Source organism: Seriola dumerili, unplaced genomic scaffold (assembly GCF_002260705.1).
Source record: "Seriola dumerili isolate Sdu_G_001 unplaced genomic scaffold, Sdu_1.0 BDQW01000331.1, whole genome shotgun sequence".
NCBI lineage: Eukaryota > Metazoa > Chordata > Actinopteri > Carangiformes > Carangidae > Seriola > Seriola dumerili.
Genome location: NW_019174586.1, coordinates 9472434 through 9488190, shown reverse-complemented (window position 1 = coordinate 9488190; position 15757 = coordinate 9472434). Strand labels below are relative to the sequence as shown.

Sequence of the window (15757 nt, the reverse complement as noted above, 5' to 3'; positions counted from 1 at the left end):
TGGGGGACACCATGCAAACCATTTTTTTATACATTCAATAAAATAAAAATCAGTCCAACTGGAAAATAAACTGTCTAATATGGCAACACTGTAAGAGTCTCTAAAGTCGGAGCACTGACACGGCACCACAATCACAGAGGACGCTTCATGGCTTATGTTGGTCTATAGTTAAAGGTCAAAACCTACAGTGAGTAAACAGAATAACGTCAAGTTCAGCGTGTTTGACTGTAGGTGCCTAACTTTATATGTCATTGTATTTTTTATATCTATATCCTGTTGCACTCTTCTGTAAGTGTTTGGGACCCTCTTCATCATCCACGTGTCTCTGCTGCCACGGTAACCCAGTTTCCTGTCAGCGATGAATAAAGCTAATCTTAATGTAGGAAACTTTGCCACGTTTGATTGAAGAAGCTCTGATATGGAGCAGTACACTGTAATACACTCAGCTGCACCAATCAATCCATTTGTCACATGAAAATAATCTCTTTCTTGACGACATGAAAAGATATAATTAAATGAGCAAATTTTCTAACCAAAATAAGATTGAAAGAAATGCTGAACTGATTCCATCTGAAAGGACAATTAACTTTTAATTGAAGTACAGAGTGTGACGGTGTTTTATGCGCGTGTCTGTCACACAGAGAGAAAGTACAGTAGCTCTGTGTGTGTGTGCGCTTGTGTGTTGTCATTAAGCAAACGCCACATTATTTTCTTACAGAAATACAAAACGAAGCAGAGGAACCCTTAATGTGCTAAAGTACGTAGAGAGAAAGGAAGAAACTGATACGATGCATCCATAAAAAATTGTGTTTTATGTCTGTATATTTCACTCGGTACAAGTGCTATTAAAGCTTCAATGGAGCACTTTGAAAAGCAGAGTCAAACCATATAAATACACCCTTTGGCTTTGTAACATCTTTTCATAACTTTGGAGACACTTGACAGAATGTTTTTCACAAAGTGTTACAGGTTAAAAAACAGAGTTCATATTATAAACAACATTAAAATTTTAATGGTGCATTAGTTCGCAGCTGAGTGTGATGCAGCTGGGATGAGAGTCAGCACCTCCGAGTCATGATTCTCTGCCAGAAAATGGTGGATTCCTTCCTTTGGTTTGGGAGCAAGTTGCTGCCTCAAGTGGAGGAGTTCAAGTATCTTTTCTTTTTTTATCTATGTTTTGCTCACGAATGAAGGTAAAATGGAGCCTGAGTTTGACAAGCCGATTGGTGCTGTGTTAGCAGCGGGCTTTGCGGACTGTTGTGGTGAAGAGAGAGCTGAGCCAGAAGACAAAACTATTCGATTTATCAGTCGATCGACATTCCAACCTTAACCTACGATCATGAGCTCTGGGTAGTGACTGAAATAATGAGCCTGCGGATAGTGAAGTGGTTGAAACAGGATGCTTTGGAGGTTTTCCGAGCACATCCAACCAGAAGAAGGCCATGGGTTAGACCCAGAACTGTCACCAAGTGCTTGCTCATTGTACGAGCTGTTGGGTTTCTCTCTATAATATGGTAAGGTCATGACATTACCCTGTAAAGTGCCTTAGGATTATGTATGTTATGATTCAGCACTGTTACAAATTGAACTGAATATCTCATCTGGCCTGGGAACGCCTCGGGGTCCCCCGGGAGAAGCTGGAAAACATTGCTGAGGAGAGGGACATCTGGACTACCTTGTAGTAGTCTACCCTTGTAGTTTGTAGATAGCTACAATTCTTCATCCTTAACTTACAAATAGTGCATGGGCTTAACTAAAAAAGCCTTGTATCAACATTTGTAGGCTTTTAGAGTGTGACATTTCCCAATTAGTAGTGCACCACGGGAGTTAACAGCGTGTCTCTTGGCAATGGTGGCTCTCACTTGTCAGTCAGTTGCCATGGGAAACACCCACTAAGAAACTGTTTCCACAAATATGTCCAACAGCTGTTTCATCCTCCAGAAAGAAATGCAAAAATAAAATTTATATTTCCGTACACAAACAGTGAGAACTCCAATTTCCCCACATCTTTTAAGTGTGGTGTTTTAAAAGTGATGATGTCTTTTTCCTCCCAGTCGGGCACTGTTTATGTCATATTACTGTTGTGTGTTTAACCACCTCTGTGTTTCATTGCAAATCATCTGAAACAAAAACTTCAGTATGCATACCAGCTCCATGAGTCCACAGTGAAATACTTCAGCTCAGTGTTTGTTCAGCTCACGGCAGGTGGTGTGAGCTTTCATACGGCGAAGCAGGGTGTCACACGTGATGGAAATTGCCTATTAAGCCAAGGCTTTAAAACATGCTGACATAAATCATGCTGACAGCATTTTAAAGGATTGGAATTGAGGAAAGATCCAACTCAAATAGAAAGTTAGGAGCAGTTTCTGATATTAGACAGAAACAGCTTTTCTTTTCTTTTTGCTGCTAATTCTTCCTCATCTCCATCTCATTTCCTATTCCTCTCGCTGCTTCTTCTTTCTTCTCCAATCTCTTTGTCCCTTTTCTCCTTCATTGGCTTCCCCTCACCTCTCCGCCCATCTTTCCTCTCGTCCTATCTCCTCTCCGCTCCTTCTTCCTCTCCTCTTTTTTACCACTCCTCTTTCCTTTCATCTCCCCTCTCCTCTGGCAGTGAAGTATTGCTTCTTGAATACAGTTTGTTCTCTGATATATGACTCCAATGAGACCATAAACACTCAGCAGCCTTACGGTTACTGTGTGTGTGTGTGTGTGTGTGTGTGTGTGTGTGTGTGTGTGTGTGTGAGTATAATAGTGTATTAATATGCCTTGGAGGATAGAAGTATTATGTGTCATACTTTGCTTGGCCACTGTTAACTGGCTGATACATCATATTCAATATTAAGCAAACAGCTGCTCCTCATGCTCAATAGCCTCATTTACAGCAGGTGTGCAGCTCAAAGGGAACTTTTACAGATCCATGTTCTTATTGTATCATCTCCATCTTTGTTTCATTGCTGTAGTGCACGGTAATTTGCACCATATTTACCAGAAATCACCTGTCAATCAATCAAAGAATGCTGATGGGACTGTGGCATCTTTTCACAGAGAGTTTTTATCTCTTTACAGGGTTGAAGTATCACAACAAACTAGTTTTATTGTGAAAATGTCACAGTTATTTGTTAAATTGTATTTTAGATCTTTGTGGTATATTTGTATGCATGTTTTTTCTGCATGAATATTCGCCTGTCCTCAGGTGCGTATCCAGTTTGTGGTGGTTTGTATTGTTTGCTTGCATTAATGTATTTCAGATATACATTCATTATTTCTTGTATTTATTGGGTTACGGTCACCTGTTCTCATTTACATATTTTATCTATTGTGCAGTACGCCTTTTGACATGCAGGTCAAGGTATGTGGATGCATGTTTTACATATTGTGAAGGAGTGAGTGTGTGTTCATCCTTGTCCTTCTCTTTCATAAAGTAGAGACATCAATAGCAAGAAAAAGATGGAATAACGAAATAAAACTGTTGGATAATGCTGACACGCATAAACATTTAGGAGTCAACAGAGGGGCAGAGAGAGGAGGAGACACAGGGGCAGACAAGAAGTGATGTCCAGATGTCCACTTCATGTTACTGAGTAATTATATATACACTCTATGTGCTCACAGTATGTATAGTTGGCTAATCTTTAAATTCCTACAATTTTGCACATTAAGTCACAGCACATCATGTGTCTGTGTATTGGTCTTTAACAGGAAGCCTTGTTAAAAAGCTTCTGTTTAAGCTGCATTTAAGTAAATAACTATATTTACTGTGTTTGAAATACAAAAGCAGGAGATGAAAAGTTTTGTTTTGAGTTTTTAAAAAACAGATTACCTGGTGGGCTCCCACAATTTGTGATTGTTATAAAATGATAGGTATGGTGATAACTGTTGTTTAGTGATAACTGACTTAAAATGATGATGTTTGACAGCGCTGCTTATGCCATTTTCATTTCTGTTTAGTTATTGGTTCAATCAAATTTTATTGCTTCAGTTTTGCTTTTTATGATGTCAGTAAACTTGTCATATGCTAAGGACAGATTAATGAATGGGACACTCTATTTACTTGCTACTAAACTCCTAAAAAGCTAATCTGCTTCTAGACGAAGAATACAAGTCACCTGAAAAGCTGCATCATTACTTTTTAACTTGTGCTAGGAAATCTTTTTTTCATCAACCTAATCTTGCCTCTGTTTCAGTCCCATTCACAGCGGTACAAAGAACAACAATAGGCCTCATCAGCATTTTGTGGGAGAGCGCATCAAGGATACAAGTGAGTCACGATCTTTTCCCTGAGGGTGGACAAACCAATCCTCAGTGATGAGCTCTGAAACCGAGGCTAGTAGGGGTCAAACTCCAATCTGTGTAAATTGAGCAAGCAGCCTGAATGTTCTATAACTGGACTGTTACCCAGCATGCAGCAGCTGGGTGTACTGCATGTTCCTTCACAGCCATTGTGTTAGTTAAATGGAGTGACGTACGTGTAGCCATATTTTTGTGCCGACATGCTTTCGGGCACACAGATACATCACTTTCTAGTTCACCCTGACCCTCACAACGAGAGACCACACCTGTGAGAGCACTCTGTTTGACTCATAGAGGATGAATGAGGAAAAGAAGCAGCCACCACCTCCCTCAGATAATGACAGAGCACAGCGAGAGTCTGAATTCAGCACACTGTGTGAGTCAGACATGCATTAATCCCACCTCGTATCTCACTCCTGAGCTATTTCCTGTAGTGTACCAGTCAAAGAAGCAGAACCCACTGCAGTTTAGAAGCCATTATCTGAGCTGTGAGTTTCCAGCATTGCTGAACCCCTGCACTACTTCTGTCAGGCTGAAAGGCCTTCCTGTAATGTACAGGGGGATAAAGTTTATACAAGACAGAGTCGTGACCGTACTCCCCAGTCGGATGCAGGGCTGGCTGTTACAAACAAAGAAGCTCTAACTCATGGCCTCATGGAATAGTATCATCATTTTTTTTACTGCAATGTATGTCCGTTGGTCCAGGCCATGGTTATCTTTCGACTCGACTGCAATGCCCTTCATGCACAGTGAAACCATTGCAGATGTGGCAGCCTGTCTGCTCTTCGATCAGAGTCCATGTCACTCCGCTACTCACCGACCACCACAGGTTACCCATGGCTGCCCAAATTCAAGTCACTAAAGCTGCCTTCAGAGTAACTTCTAGGTCTGCAGCACCCATCTACTTGAACTCAATCATATAGCAATATTCTCCTTCTCAGCCATTGCGTTCCTCCAAGGAATATCGTCTGGCATTGCCATCCCTGCACACAAGGCAATCGCAGTCCAACTGCTCTGGTCTGTGGCAACGGTTGAACAAGCTACTGAATCCTATCAGAGCAGGAGCGTCTCTGTCTTCAAGAATCTCTTAAAGACTTGTCTTTTCTGAGAGTACCTCCTCTCTTAACACCTCTAACACCCTAACATGCCTGACTAGCACTTGCTATGCACTTCTGCTGCACGTCCTTACGTGATCTCCCTGCACTTGCACAATAGATGTAGTACTTTGTACTTAATTCAAGGTTTCCTAATGTACTGAAGATTGAGTGATGTCCCTCACTTGTAAGTTGCTCTGCATAAAAGAATCTGCCAAATGAGCAAATGTAAATGTAATATATGTAATGTAAACTGGTGAATAGTTATGAAGAAAAATACTAGTTGATGGCTTTGATGGTTGGACCTTTTAGTGACAGATAATACACGCCTGCCATAAGATTTGGTCAAAGTACTGTAGCTGGGATGTGCCAATCTGGATAGCAAATATGATTTGAAACACCTGCTGATAGTGGCAAATAGCTCAGTGGTGTATCCTGACAAAGGTGTTAATAACCCTGCTGTGTCTTTGACCTTTAGACCCAGCAGTGCAGCGCGAGGCTGCAACTAAAGATGCACTGTTTTCCAGTGAGAAGCAAGAAGCTCAAGATCCCATTTGATTGATGCTTTAAAGCATTCATCCCTGAGGGAAAAACTGAAAGCACTCCACAGCATGAAGTCCTGGACTTCAGCAAAAAAAGTATTTCAAAGCAAAACTTTCTATAAACAAAAGTGTCAGCCTGCCCTTCCCCTAATGCATGATGACATGCGCTGCATTGTGTCCCAAAAACACAAATAAATGGTTATAATGTAGAGGAAGGAAGGGTGAAAATGTTTTTGGTTTTAATGGCACAGATCAAAATAATTTATCTAAAGCACCTCCAATTTGAGCATGATGACGTTATGATGAGACTCTCAGGACCTCAGGAAAGGTTTTTCAATCATGCTGCCACAACAATACTGGATATTGTTACTGAGAAAAAGCGTTGATGCACACACTTTTTTGCAGGAACTTTGCCCTTCAATACAGCTGCTATTATTACTGATGCCCATGTCATTGCCAGTGAGCTGAACAAAGGAAGAGTGACAGTCTAAATCAGATGCCACAATGATGAATTGTGCCTGCAACTGTTGGTGAATGAGCCCATTCGTTCATGAATGCACCAAATCTAACTGATGTGCTTACATTTCTTTAACAGTTTCTTTAAGACTTAAAATGCATTAATCAATTTTAGTCTGAATGAGCAGCCCATTCTGCAACACATTGAACTTGTGCATTTGTGTAAGTGGACATTTCTGTTTAATAGCAATGTTCAATGCCAAGTGCCAGAGGTAGTTAAACATTCATACATCACTATACAAAGTCAGGGTGTAGAGGGGGGGTTATGGGTGGCCGCATTTCTATTCAAACCAGCAGAGATTTTTTTTTTACCACAGTTTGTTCTAATCTTAAACAAATGGTTTTAGGTCTGCAGTAGTAAAAGTACATTCTACTTTACTTCTACAATCTGTTAACATTTCGACCCAGGGCCACTGCTGCTGTATAAACTGAACAAGAAACTGTGTGGTCACACAATCACACAGGCTGTGTACAAACCGAGGAGAAGAAAAAGGCAAATATTTGACATATTCACCTTTTGTAAAGGCGCATTTAACTCTGCAAACTAACCAACATCCCACAAACAGTCATTTTTGCTATATAATAAAACTGAACTGGGTTGTTTACAATGACTGCTCTTATTCCTGCCTCAATGGAGTCCGATTTCAGCAAATTACACTTGTGAGTAAAATGTAATTGTAATCATTAGATATGATGGAAGGAACCAGAGAAATTTCTAAAATCTAAAGTTGTAAAAATGGTTTGGCAATACAGATGCAACTATAGCACAATAAAATAAGAAATGGGATATATAAACAAACTAAAAAAATAAATTTTACCATACTTTAGCTGTAAAACACAGATATAAAGAGAAAAAACCTATTGAACCAAGTGAACCACTGATCTCATTAACTCACCCTGACTACCTTCAGCCCCTGACTTTCTAAAATGATCTTTACTCTCCTCATTAATAACAGACACGTCCTCACACTCAAACTCATACAACCACAATTCAACTACAGTTCCCATCTCCCTTTTCACCACAGCAACCAATTGAAAAGGAAGCGAAAACTAAATAAACAGAGCAGCAGAATTTGGGTAATTGTATCCTGAAATGACACTTGCTGGACAAATAAAGGTTAAAGACAGGTTAAAGACTGACTACCTCCTCAGGGGGTGGGGGTGGCGGCTGCCGTACTTGATGAGGATCAATTGAGTCATCATCAGTGTCAGGATCAATGCGTCCATCTCACCAGAGACACATTAATCCAGCGGGTCTGTGTCGGCATCAACCGCTTCAGTTTCTTCACGTATTTCAGACGTGTTAATCCCAGTTTGCAGCTGTCTGATCTTAATTAGTTCAGTCCAGGATCATGAATTAGTAACTCAAACAAACCTTGTGGAACTGAGAGTTATAGACTCTCTCTTTCCTTCTATATGCTCTTAATCCGTCAATGAAAACTCTTAAAACACAGTTCACTTTTTGGCTTTTAACTGTGTCTGGGTTCTTGTTTTAACTGTGTTCATGCTGTGGGGCCGGGACAGAGTCAGTTTTCCTTGAGCTGTTTTTATTTCTCTTAAAATTACGCTGTATTAGTTCTTATACACCTAAGTGCTTTGTTTGTTTTTCTTTTCTCTAAACCCTGTTGTTTCTCTTCCTTTATATTTTGCTGCCTTTGTCAAGCACGTTGTAATGTGATCTATAAAGAAGGATTATTATTATTATTGTATTATTTGAACTACTCACTTACACACAGGCAGCCTGTGATGCGTGGTCACTTTGACCAAAAGCACAAAAATGCTGGAAACCACTGCTGTTGAAAGCATTTCAAGTGCTGTATTAAACTTAAAATTATCCAATTTATCAAATCTTTTCCGTTGCTCTGAACACGTTGTTATGACTTTCTGAAGAAAAAATTAATAAAATCACTGGTGCACAAGCTGTTTCATGATTGTGTCTAAATTTTTCTGGGACAATTAAAAAAGGAGTTAAAAGGACATATTCCTGCCGACATTCACTTGATGTGATCACCACAACCATTAATGGAGACAACAAATACAACAAACTGACAGCTGATTACCACGATCTGGTTAGCTAACTAATTCCTGCTTCAACTGTCAAAGCCCATCAGCTGAAAGGAGGAAATGGTCAAAACTGATTTAAATTAACTCAGAAGAGCGGAGAAGAAGGCTTGCGGCTGAAATAATTTCCAGCCAAATGAAGCCACTAAAAAAAAAATAAAAAACTATTCACAGTGTCTTCAGGTCTTCTGTTTGAGTATGTGATGAAGCAAAAGTAATTTACTGATAGGGATACTTTGTGTATTTGTGCATCTGCTGCATCCTGTCATTTCAGGAACATATAAATGTCACCAGGAAGAAACATGTGTAACGCTTGTAGTCATTAGTAAAAAAAACTTGGCAGCCTGCCTCTGTGCAGAAACGACAGAAGAAATGGTGCCAGGCTCCTTGTTGTATTTTTATGAGTGTGTATTGTACATGTATGGAGAGATGTTCCATTTCATTAACACGGCTATCCGAAATGATCTGTAACCAAGCTGTAGCTCTTCATCCTGTTGTCAGGCACAAACAAACAAAAAACCCTGTAAAGAATAAAAGAAGAAAAGGCCTCTGTTCTAATTCGACACTTGAGTTTTTCATATTATACTAATGAGGTTAATATTATTAAAAATTAAAGAGGTATAATTATATTGTGATTTGAAAAATATCAGTGCAAGAAAATTGATTCATTTGATTATAAATATTGCACTTTTTAAAACAATTGCATTTCGCATGAATGGTAAAATGTTGTGCATGTTTTGTATCGTTTTTAATATATTCCTCATTTTGTAAAGTCACATTACTTACTGGTCAGTTCTAGATTTAGACCCTAGAATCAACCTCATATACCAGCTTGATAAAGGCGGTATAATGTTTATCAATCTGTAACCAATAGTAACAGCAACAACATAAGTCATCTCCTACACAAGTTGTTTGTATCACACCAATGAGCAGTGATCTGCCGGAGCCAAAGCTGGACAACTATAACGTCCAGGTGATCTTGATCATGAGCCCAGTGGTATTCATTAAAAAGCCTATCAGCCTCTCTCTGATGATTATCAAGGAGTCACTGAGAAGCTTTTATTTTGAAGCAAAAGACACGTTTTAACATCACAGATCCATAAATCACAAATCACAATAGGACAGAGTAATACATCACTGTCATTGTTGCAGTGTGTGTGTGTGCAGCTGCTTGCCCTCATGTCCTTGTACTGTGTGAATCCTCTTTGCATTTATATGTATAACTCTGTGTGTGTGCTTCACCTGCAGAAAGCCTTGAATGTGGATATTTTTAGTCTCGGAAACTAAACCCTGAACCTCTAACCCTGGAGTTGTCAAGCACCGTACCGATGTACTCGGTGTGCGAGTGTAAATGTGTGTCCAGGCCTAGGCTATAAACATGTGGTGACGTGAGCAGCATCTTTCTCAGCTTTTACACAGCCCACTTGTCCAGTTTCCTGCCTTCCGGGGAGACTGAAGCAAACTAATGGTTGTCTTTCATTGTGCAGCCACAAACCTCTAAAGTCCAGAGGTGCCAGCGCACTGAGGAGTTCCTATCGACAGCACACCATGAGCTATAACGAAAGCACGTGCAGGGAAATGTGGTGTGTAACGCCGGCTTTGTAAAAACCACAATGTTTTCAACTATCTCGCCAAAATAAGAGCATTCACAAATGTCACAAGGTAGAGAAACTTTCAATGACTTCCATTATACAAAGGGGTGGAATACTTTTATTGAAAATAAATGAAAATAACTGTCAGTGGGGGATATTGATTGTCATTAGTGCCCACCAGATATTTTCCTGCAAAGAGCTTCATTGACTCTGCAGCTCTTCAGGCTAAATCACTGCTCATATTTCATTCAGAACCATTTGTACCCCGCACTTTATTACAGCAATAAAAGCTCACACCCACAGTTACAGTTCTGATGTTAGTCATTAATACAGCAATCAGGTTACACTGCGTGTGGTCTGCTCCATTTCCACACAGGAGTAGTATTAACTGGTTACAGTTATTTCAGTTAGTATAGTAAGTAACTGTGCTCCAGTATTAGCCACAACACAAGGAGCTTATAGTGTTTAAACACAAAATGTTCTTTACCAGTTGCTGCCATGATATTGTTCATTTTATCATTGAGATTCTGCTATTTTACTAGATTTGAGCCGATTTCTTTTCTTGCTGAAAACGTAGCTGAACCTCCAATTTGCACCCATGGTACTACCGGTGCTACTTTTTAAAATTTATTATTAAGCCCTTTTACAGCTCACGAAACCTAATATTATAACAATAAATAAATAATAATATTAATATACTTAATATTAATAATGTTTACTTTTTGGCAAAAAAGAAAATGTATTTGTTTATGCAAAAGTAAAATAGAAAACATGCTGTATGTCCTTATATGATTATAATGCCTAATGCTTAATTTACCTTTATAAAATGTGCAAGCTCTGTTTTTGGCACAGAGGTGTCACTTCAATACCTTTCTAGAAACTGTGTTTGAATTATTTTAGAAGATAAGAGAAAACTAACTAACGAAAAAATGTTGATTTTGCAATTATTTTAATTACTGTCTCGAACACAGGTGTAGTTCTGTGAGATTCCAGACAATGAGGAAGTAAAACCAATGTCAAAAAACACACGGGTTTGTCTTCGCTAATCTTTTCCTTGTAGCTGTATTTCTTAAAAGGATGAAAACCATGGAATCCAAGTTACTGAAAAGCCAATTGAGAAAGGACTACTGTTAGATCACATCGGTCAGTATAGTTGGTAATGTGTAGTGGTATGAAGGCTTAATAACAATGACTACAAGTAACAGGTGGTCCCCTGGTATTAATATTCCAGTGTCAATAACTGTAAGTTGATTGCAGCGGTGCTCACTCAGTCTGGGTAAAATAAAGAGTTGATCGCAGTTGACCTCCATATGGACAGGCTTATATTAAGAGCCGGCTTTCAATCCTCAGTAACAACTCACTGGAGGTGGTCCAGAAATGTCAGACAGGGCGTGAAACTGTTGCCGGTACTGTTGACAGAGCGGACATTAATTGATTAGGGCTTCTGTGTTGTTATAAACACACTCATTGATTGTTTACAATGAGCTCCAGCTCCATAATGTCTCAGGATGTCAATGTCATTTTAAGTGCAAATGGAAAATGTGCTTTCTCGACACTGCAACAGAGAGCAGGCGTCGTCCCATATGGTTTTCCACACAGATTCAAATGACTCAAACAAATTGTTTCTGGAGCTCAGATAGAAATCTCACAGGATCAGTGTGCAACAAGTCCATCTATATACTGTATTTCTATTCAAGAACAATTCTTTCAGATCATTTTCAGAAGCAGAAATATAAATACATATATTTGCTCTTCCTGTTGGACCGAAAATAATCCTGCATGTTCAACAAGTATGACTTCTACAATGACTACATCTGTAGTTTCTGGCTAACATTTGCCATTGTATTAAAAAAAAAAAAAAAGGACAGATAATTCAATATGAATAACTTCCTGTTCCAGCGATGTCTCAGTGTGTGTGAAGAAAATGAAAATGAAAAGTCTTAATATCACGTCTGAAAGTTACTGTTCCTTTTTAGCAGACTTCATTCAGGTGAATGGAGATTTGAGTATAATAGTACCTCCCACATTTATCAAGGTCACTGGATGAAAAAGTAAAAAACCTTTGCAAAAAAAGAAGAAATGCTGCTCCAGAGTGACAAGGTTACTGGAAGTGATTCACACTGAAATTTTTCACAGTCTGTCAAGTCTGTGTTTGTCAGAAACGGTGGGTGAGAGGAACTTTTTGATTTTAGCATGATAAATTTAAAAGAAACCCTTTGTACCTGTGTAGGTATGTGGAACTGTCCCGTAAAAAAACGACTCGATAGGTTGGCTGTGCTGGAAGCTTATTACAACACATTGTTAGGATTTATTATTAGGCAGCTTCTAGTGATCATAGTAATTATGATGGGAGCAAAGGAGGAAGACAAGTGACGCAGTATAAAGAGTGACAAAGTCTGAGAAGGAAGAGGTGGGTGGATGGCTCCAAACACAGGACAGCGAGACACCAAAGACCTTTGTTGAGGTATGTTGGGTAAGCCTGCATTACAGCGTCAGAGGAAGCAGAGACCGGTTTACAAAGGTTCTACTCAGAAGGTCAGACCATTTTCAATTCCTGAGCCATGATTAAACTATCTTTCTTAAGATGAAGAACAATGTCCAAACACTTCAGCAGCCTCCAGGAATGGAAAGCTGTCTCCGGTCTCTATTTACATAAATTACATAATCATTGTAGATTATCTCCTTTTTCTCACAGTAAGAAGATGACATGAAGAAAAGAACTGCTTGAAATGGTGTAAAACTGGGGCAATACTAGGAATACAGATTCCATACAACAGGGGAAGGACTAAATTAAACTGTCACAGAGATAAACTCAAACTGCCGGAGACGAGGTGCCACTCCAAGATGTCTGAATAAAAGTCTTTATCTTTAAGACTGGTCAAGGCAGTGGTTATACCGAGTCTTTCCCTTCTGACTATAGCAGCGAACTATATAATGCATGTACAAATAACGTAGCCAATAACTGTAGCCAGATTACCACAAACTTGTTACTGGCTACAACTCTGCAAACAGATGACTGTGGCAGGACTGCTCGGGTCTTACATGAGAATAAAGGAAACAAAACTCTAGAAACAACAGGCCAAAAAGACCACAGGAAAGTCAGGGCAGACTGTTTTCTTTGGTGGAAAAATTATGGTTTTATATGAATAGAAAAGCATTAATGGAAGAGTAGTTCTTGGTAGTGGCTAATGGGGATCCAAATAAATAAATAAATATAAATATGTGGCATTTCTTGCCCAGGGTCAACCACGTCACATGTTTATGTATTTTAGCCCATTAGCAATTAATTCAAGCTCTATTTTAGAACAGCAGCTCACCTTTCTGGTCATAGTTTCAACTACTGAATAGATGCTACTGACACAAAAGAGCAAGGAGCTAAGGAAGAAGAAGATTCTCTTTTACATATTATCGTTTTTAGTACAGTATCTGTTCACCCTGCATTTCTGTTGAATCTCTGCCCTAATCAACTGGTTAATTTGTCTCTAATATGTGTAAAATGTGTATTTTGTGTCATTTATGGGAAGTGTTGTGCAAACCGCACAAAAAAAGAGAAATGTAGAGAAGATGCAGTCATACATTCATCATTATTGAACACAGATAAAATCGCCCTGTTCAGGGGCAGAGGATGGAAAAGAAATGAAGATTAAATATGGAACAGGCCACTGTGGAGTACATGTTAAACGTCATGTTCTTATCGCTGTGAATCATGTGTTCTATGTTTAGAAACAGTAATAGGACGAGAGAGTAATGAGTCAAGACTATGCAGTTGAAAGCGAAGGTACGGGGAAGGGTATTTACAGAGATAAAGGCATCTCTTTCAAACATGAAAACAAATCAATCGTTATCACAACGGACTGTCGCCACTTGACATTTGACCCACGGAACATTACTGAGGAAATGTCTGCAGTAATTACTGTCCGCAGGGAAGATGAAGGATGAGTTCCTGTTGTACTCTACTACCTTAACATCCATGTACAGAAATATTATATTTTATTATATATTTGTATATATATATATATATAGTATATTCGATCGTGAACCTGCTGGCACAGGTAATGAGACAGCTGAGGAAGAAGCAGAAGTAGTAGTAGTGTGGTAAGAGGAATATGTCAGTGAGGAATATTAAATGAATGCAAATGTTGTGTTAACGTTTGGTTGTTGGCCACACCAAGTCACTACGTCAACGATTAACAACATGAACCCAGAGCCCATGAGTTAAAAGATTCGGGAACTTACTTGAGTACATGTGTGGAGCCGTTGATCTGCGTGGCTGTGCAGGGAGCGCCGGACCCCAGGATGGACGGCCTGCGGTACCTCTTCCTGCCACAGCACAGGATGATGAGGAAGGCACGGCGGAAGGACTTGTTGAGGAAGGCGTAGAGGATGGGGTTCAGCATGGAGTTGATGTAGCCCAGCCAAAGGCAGGCCGCCCACAGTTTGTCTGGCACTGTGTAGTCTATAAAGGGGTCCACCACATTGGTGACAAAGAAGGGTGCCCAGCAGAGGCAGAAACACCCCATAATGATGCACAAAGTCTTTGCTGCCTTCGTCTCTGTTCGCATGCGGTGGTTGCGTTGATGGTCAGCAGAGTCAACCCCAGCGCCAGAAGTGCCCGCCGCTCCTCCTGCCCGCTGCAGCATGCTGATCTGCAGGGCGTGTGCACGGGCCGTGACGTAGATCCTCTGGTAGGCCAGCACCATGAGGACCAGGGGGATGTAGAAGGCCACCACAGAGCAGGTGAGGGCGTACGGCTTGTTGACCATGAAGACACAGGATGTGGAGTTGCTGCCATCACTGTGGCGCCTCTGCTCGATCTAGTAAAAGAGATCACATCAGGGGGAATAGTGAGGTGGCTTAATATGCCCACACACTGGCACACACATCAATATAAGTAAAAGGTGGAATCTTAGTCCCCAAGTAACCACGTGTTGAACCTCTGAACACTCTGCCCTGCTACACCACCACACGCCTCCAGACTTCACAACAACCCACTAAAAATCCCACGCTCTCCTCAGCTGAGTCCGTGTAGTAAGAGAGGAACATAGCTCCCGAGGGAGAAGGAGTCTCTGCACGTCACCATTAATCACAGTGAAGTCCCATCCCGGTTTTTCCTCTGCTATCATCTCATCTCTGTGGGAAACTACTGCTCACGGCTATGGGATGAATAATACAGAGATCAATCCATATCGCTGCACGATACCACGTTCCCCCATGTGTAAAACAGAGGTTGTTTTTATGAGTGGGCTGACATATTAAATGTAAAATGTTCAGTGTTTCCATGTTTAGGTTATCTTGCATGCTGCAGGAACGCAGACAATAATAAGCACCCTGAGTACGTGAAGTGATTCATGCACAGATAAAATAGTCCTTTATTGGGTCATGTGGATTTATTCCACTGGAGCCGCTTGAGGTTAAACGTCTTACCAAATGGCATCCTGGAGGCAGTGTTTGTTTCATGCAAAAAAAAAAGTCGTCATTAAGGATAGAATAAATGTTTTTGGGAACCAGATTTCATGGATGTTTCTATTCTAGATAGAACATGTAAAGTTATACTGAACACAAACAGACTTCTTCACTTGAGGGATGTGAGCTGGTGTAAAACCACAGACTGTGGTGCCTTACCGATGAGAGCAGTGTATTCCACCGGGCCATAGAAAACAGT

General features: G+C 40.1%; 1 protein-coding gene across 1 annotated transcript in view; it reads right to left on the bottom strand.

Annotated features, from left to right (window-relative positions):
- The window catches only part of htr4 (5-hydroxytryptamine receptor 4), a 99518-nt gene that overhangs the window by 6056 nt on the left and 77705 nt on the right, over positions 1–15757 (bottom strand). Inside the window, exon 5 of the mRNA XM_022760176.1 lies at positions 14332–14909. Coding sequence (XP_022615897.1) covers positions 14332–14909 — 578 coding nt within the window. The remainder of the gene's footprint in view (positions 1–14331; positions 14910–15757) is intronic.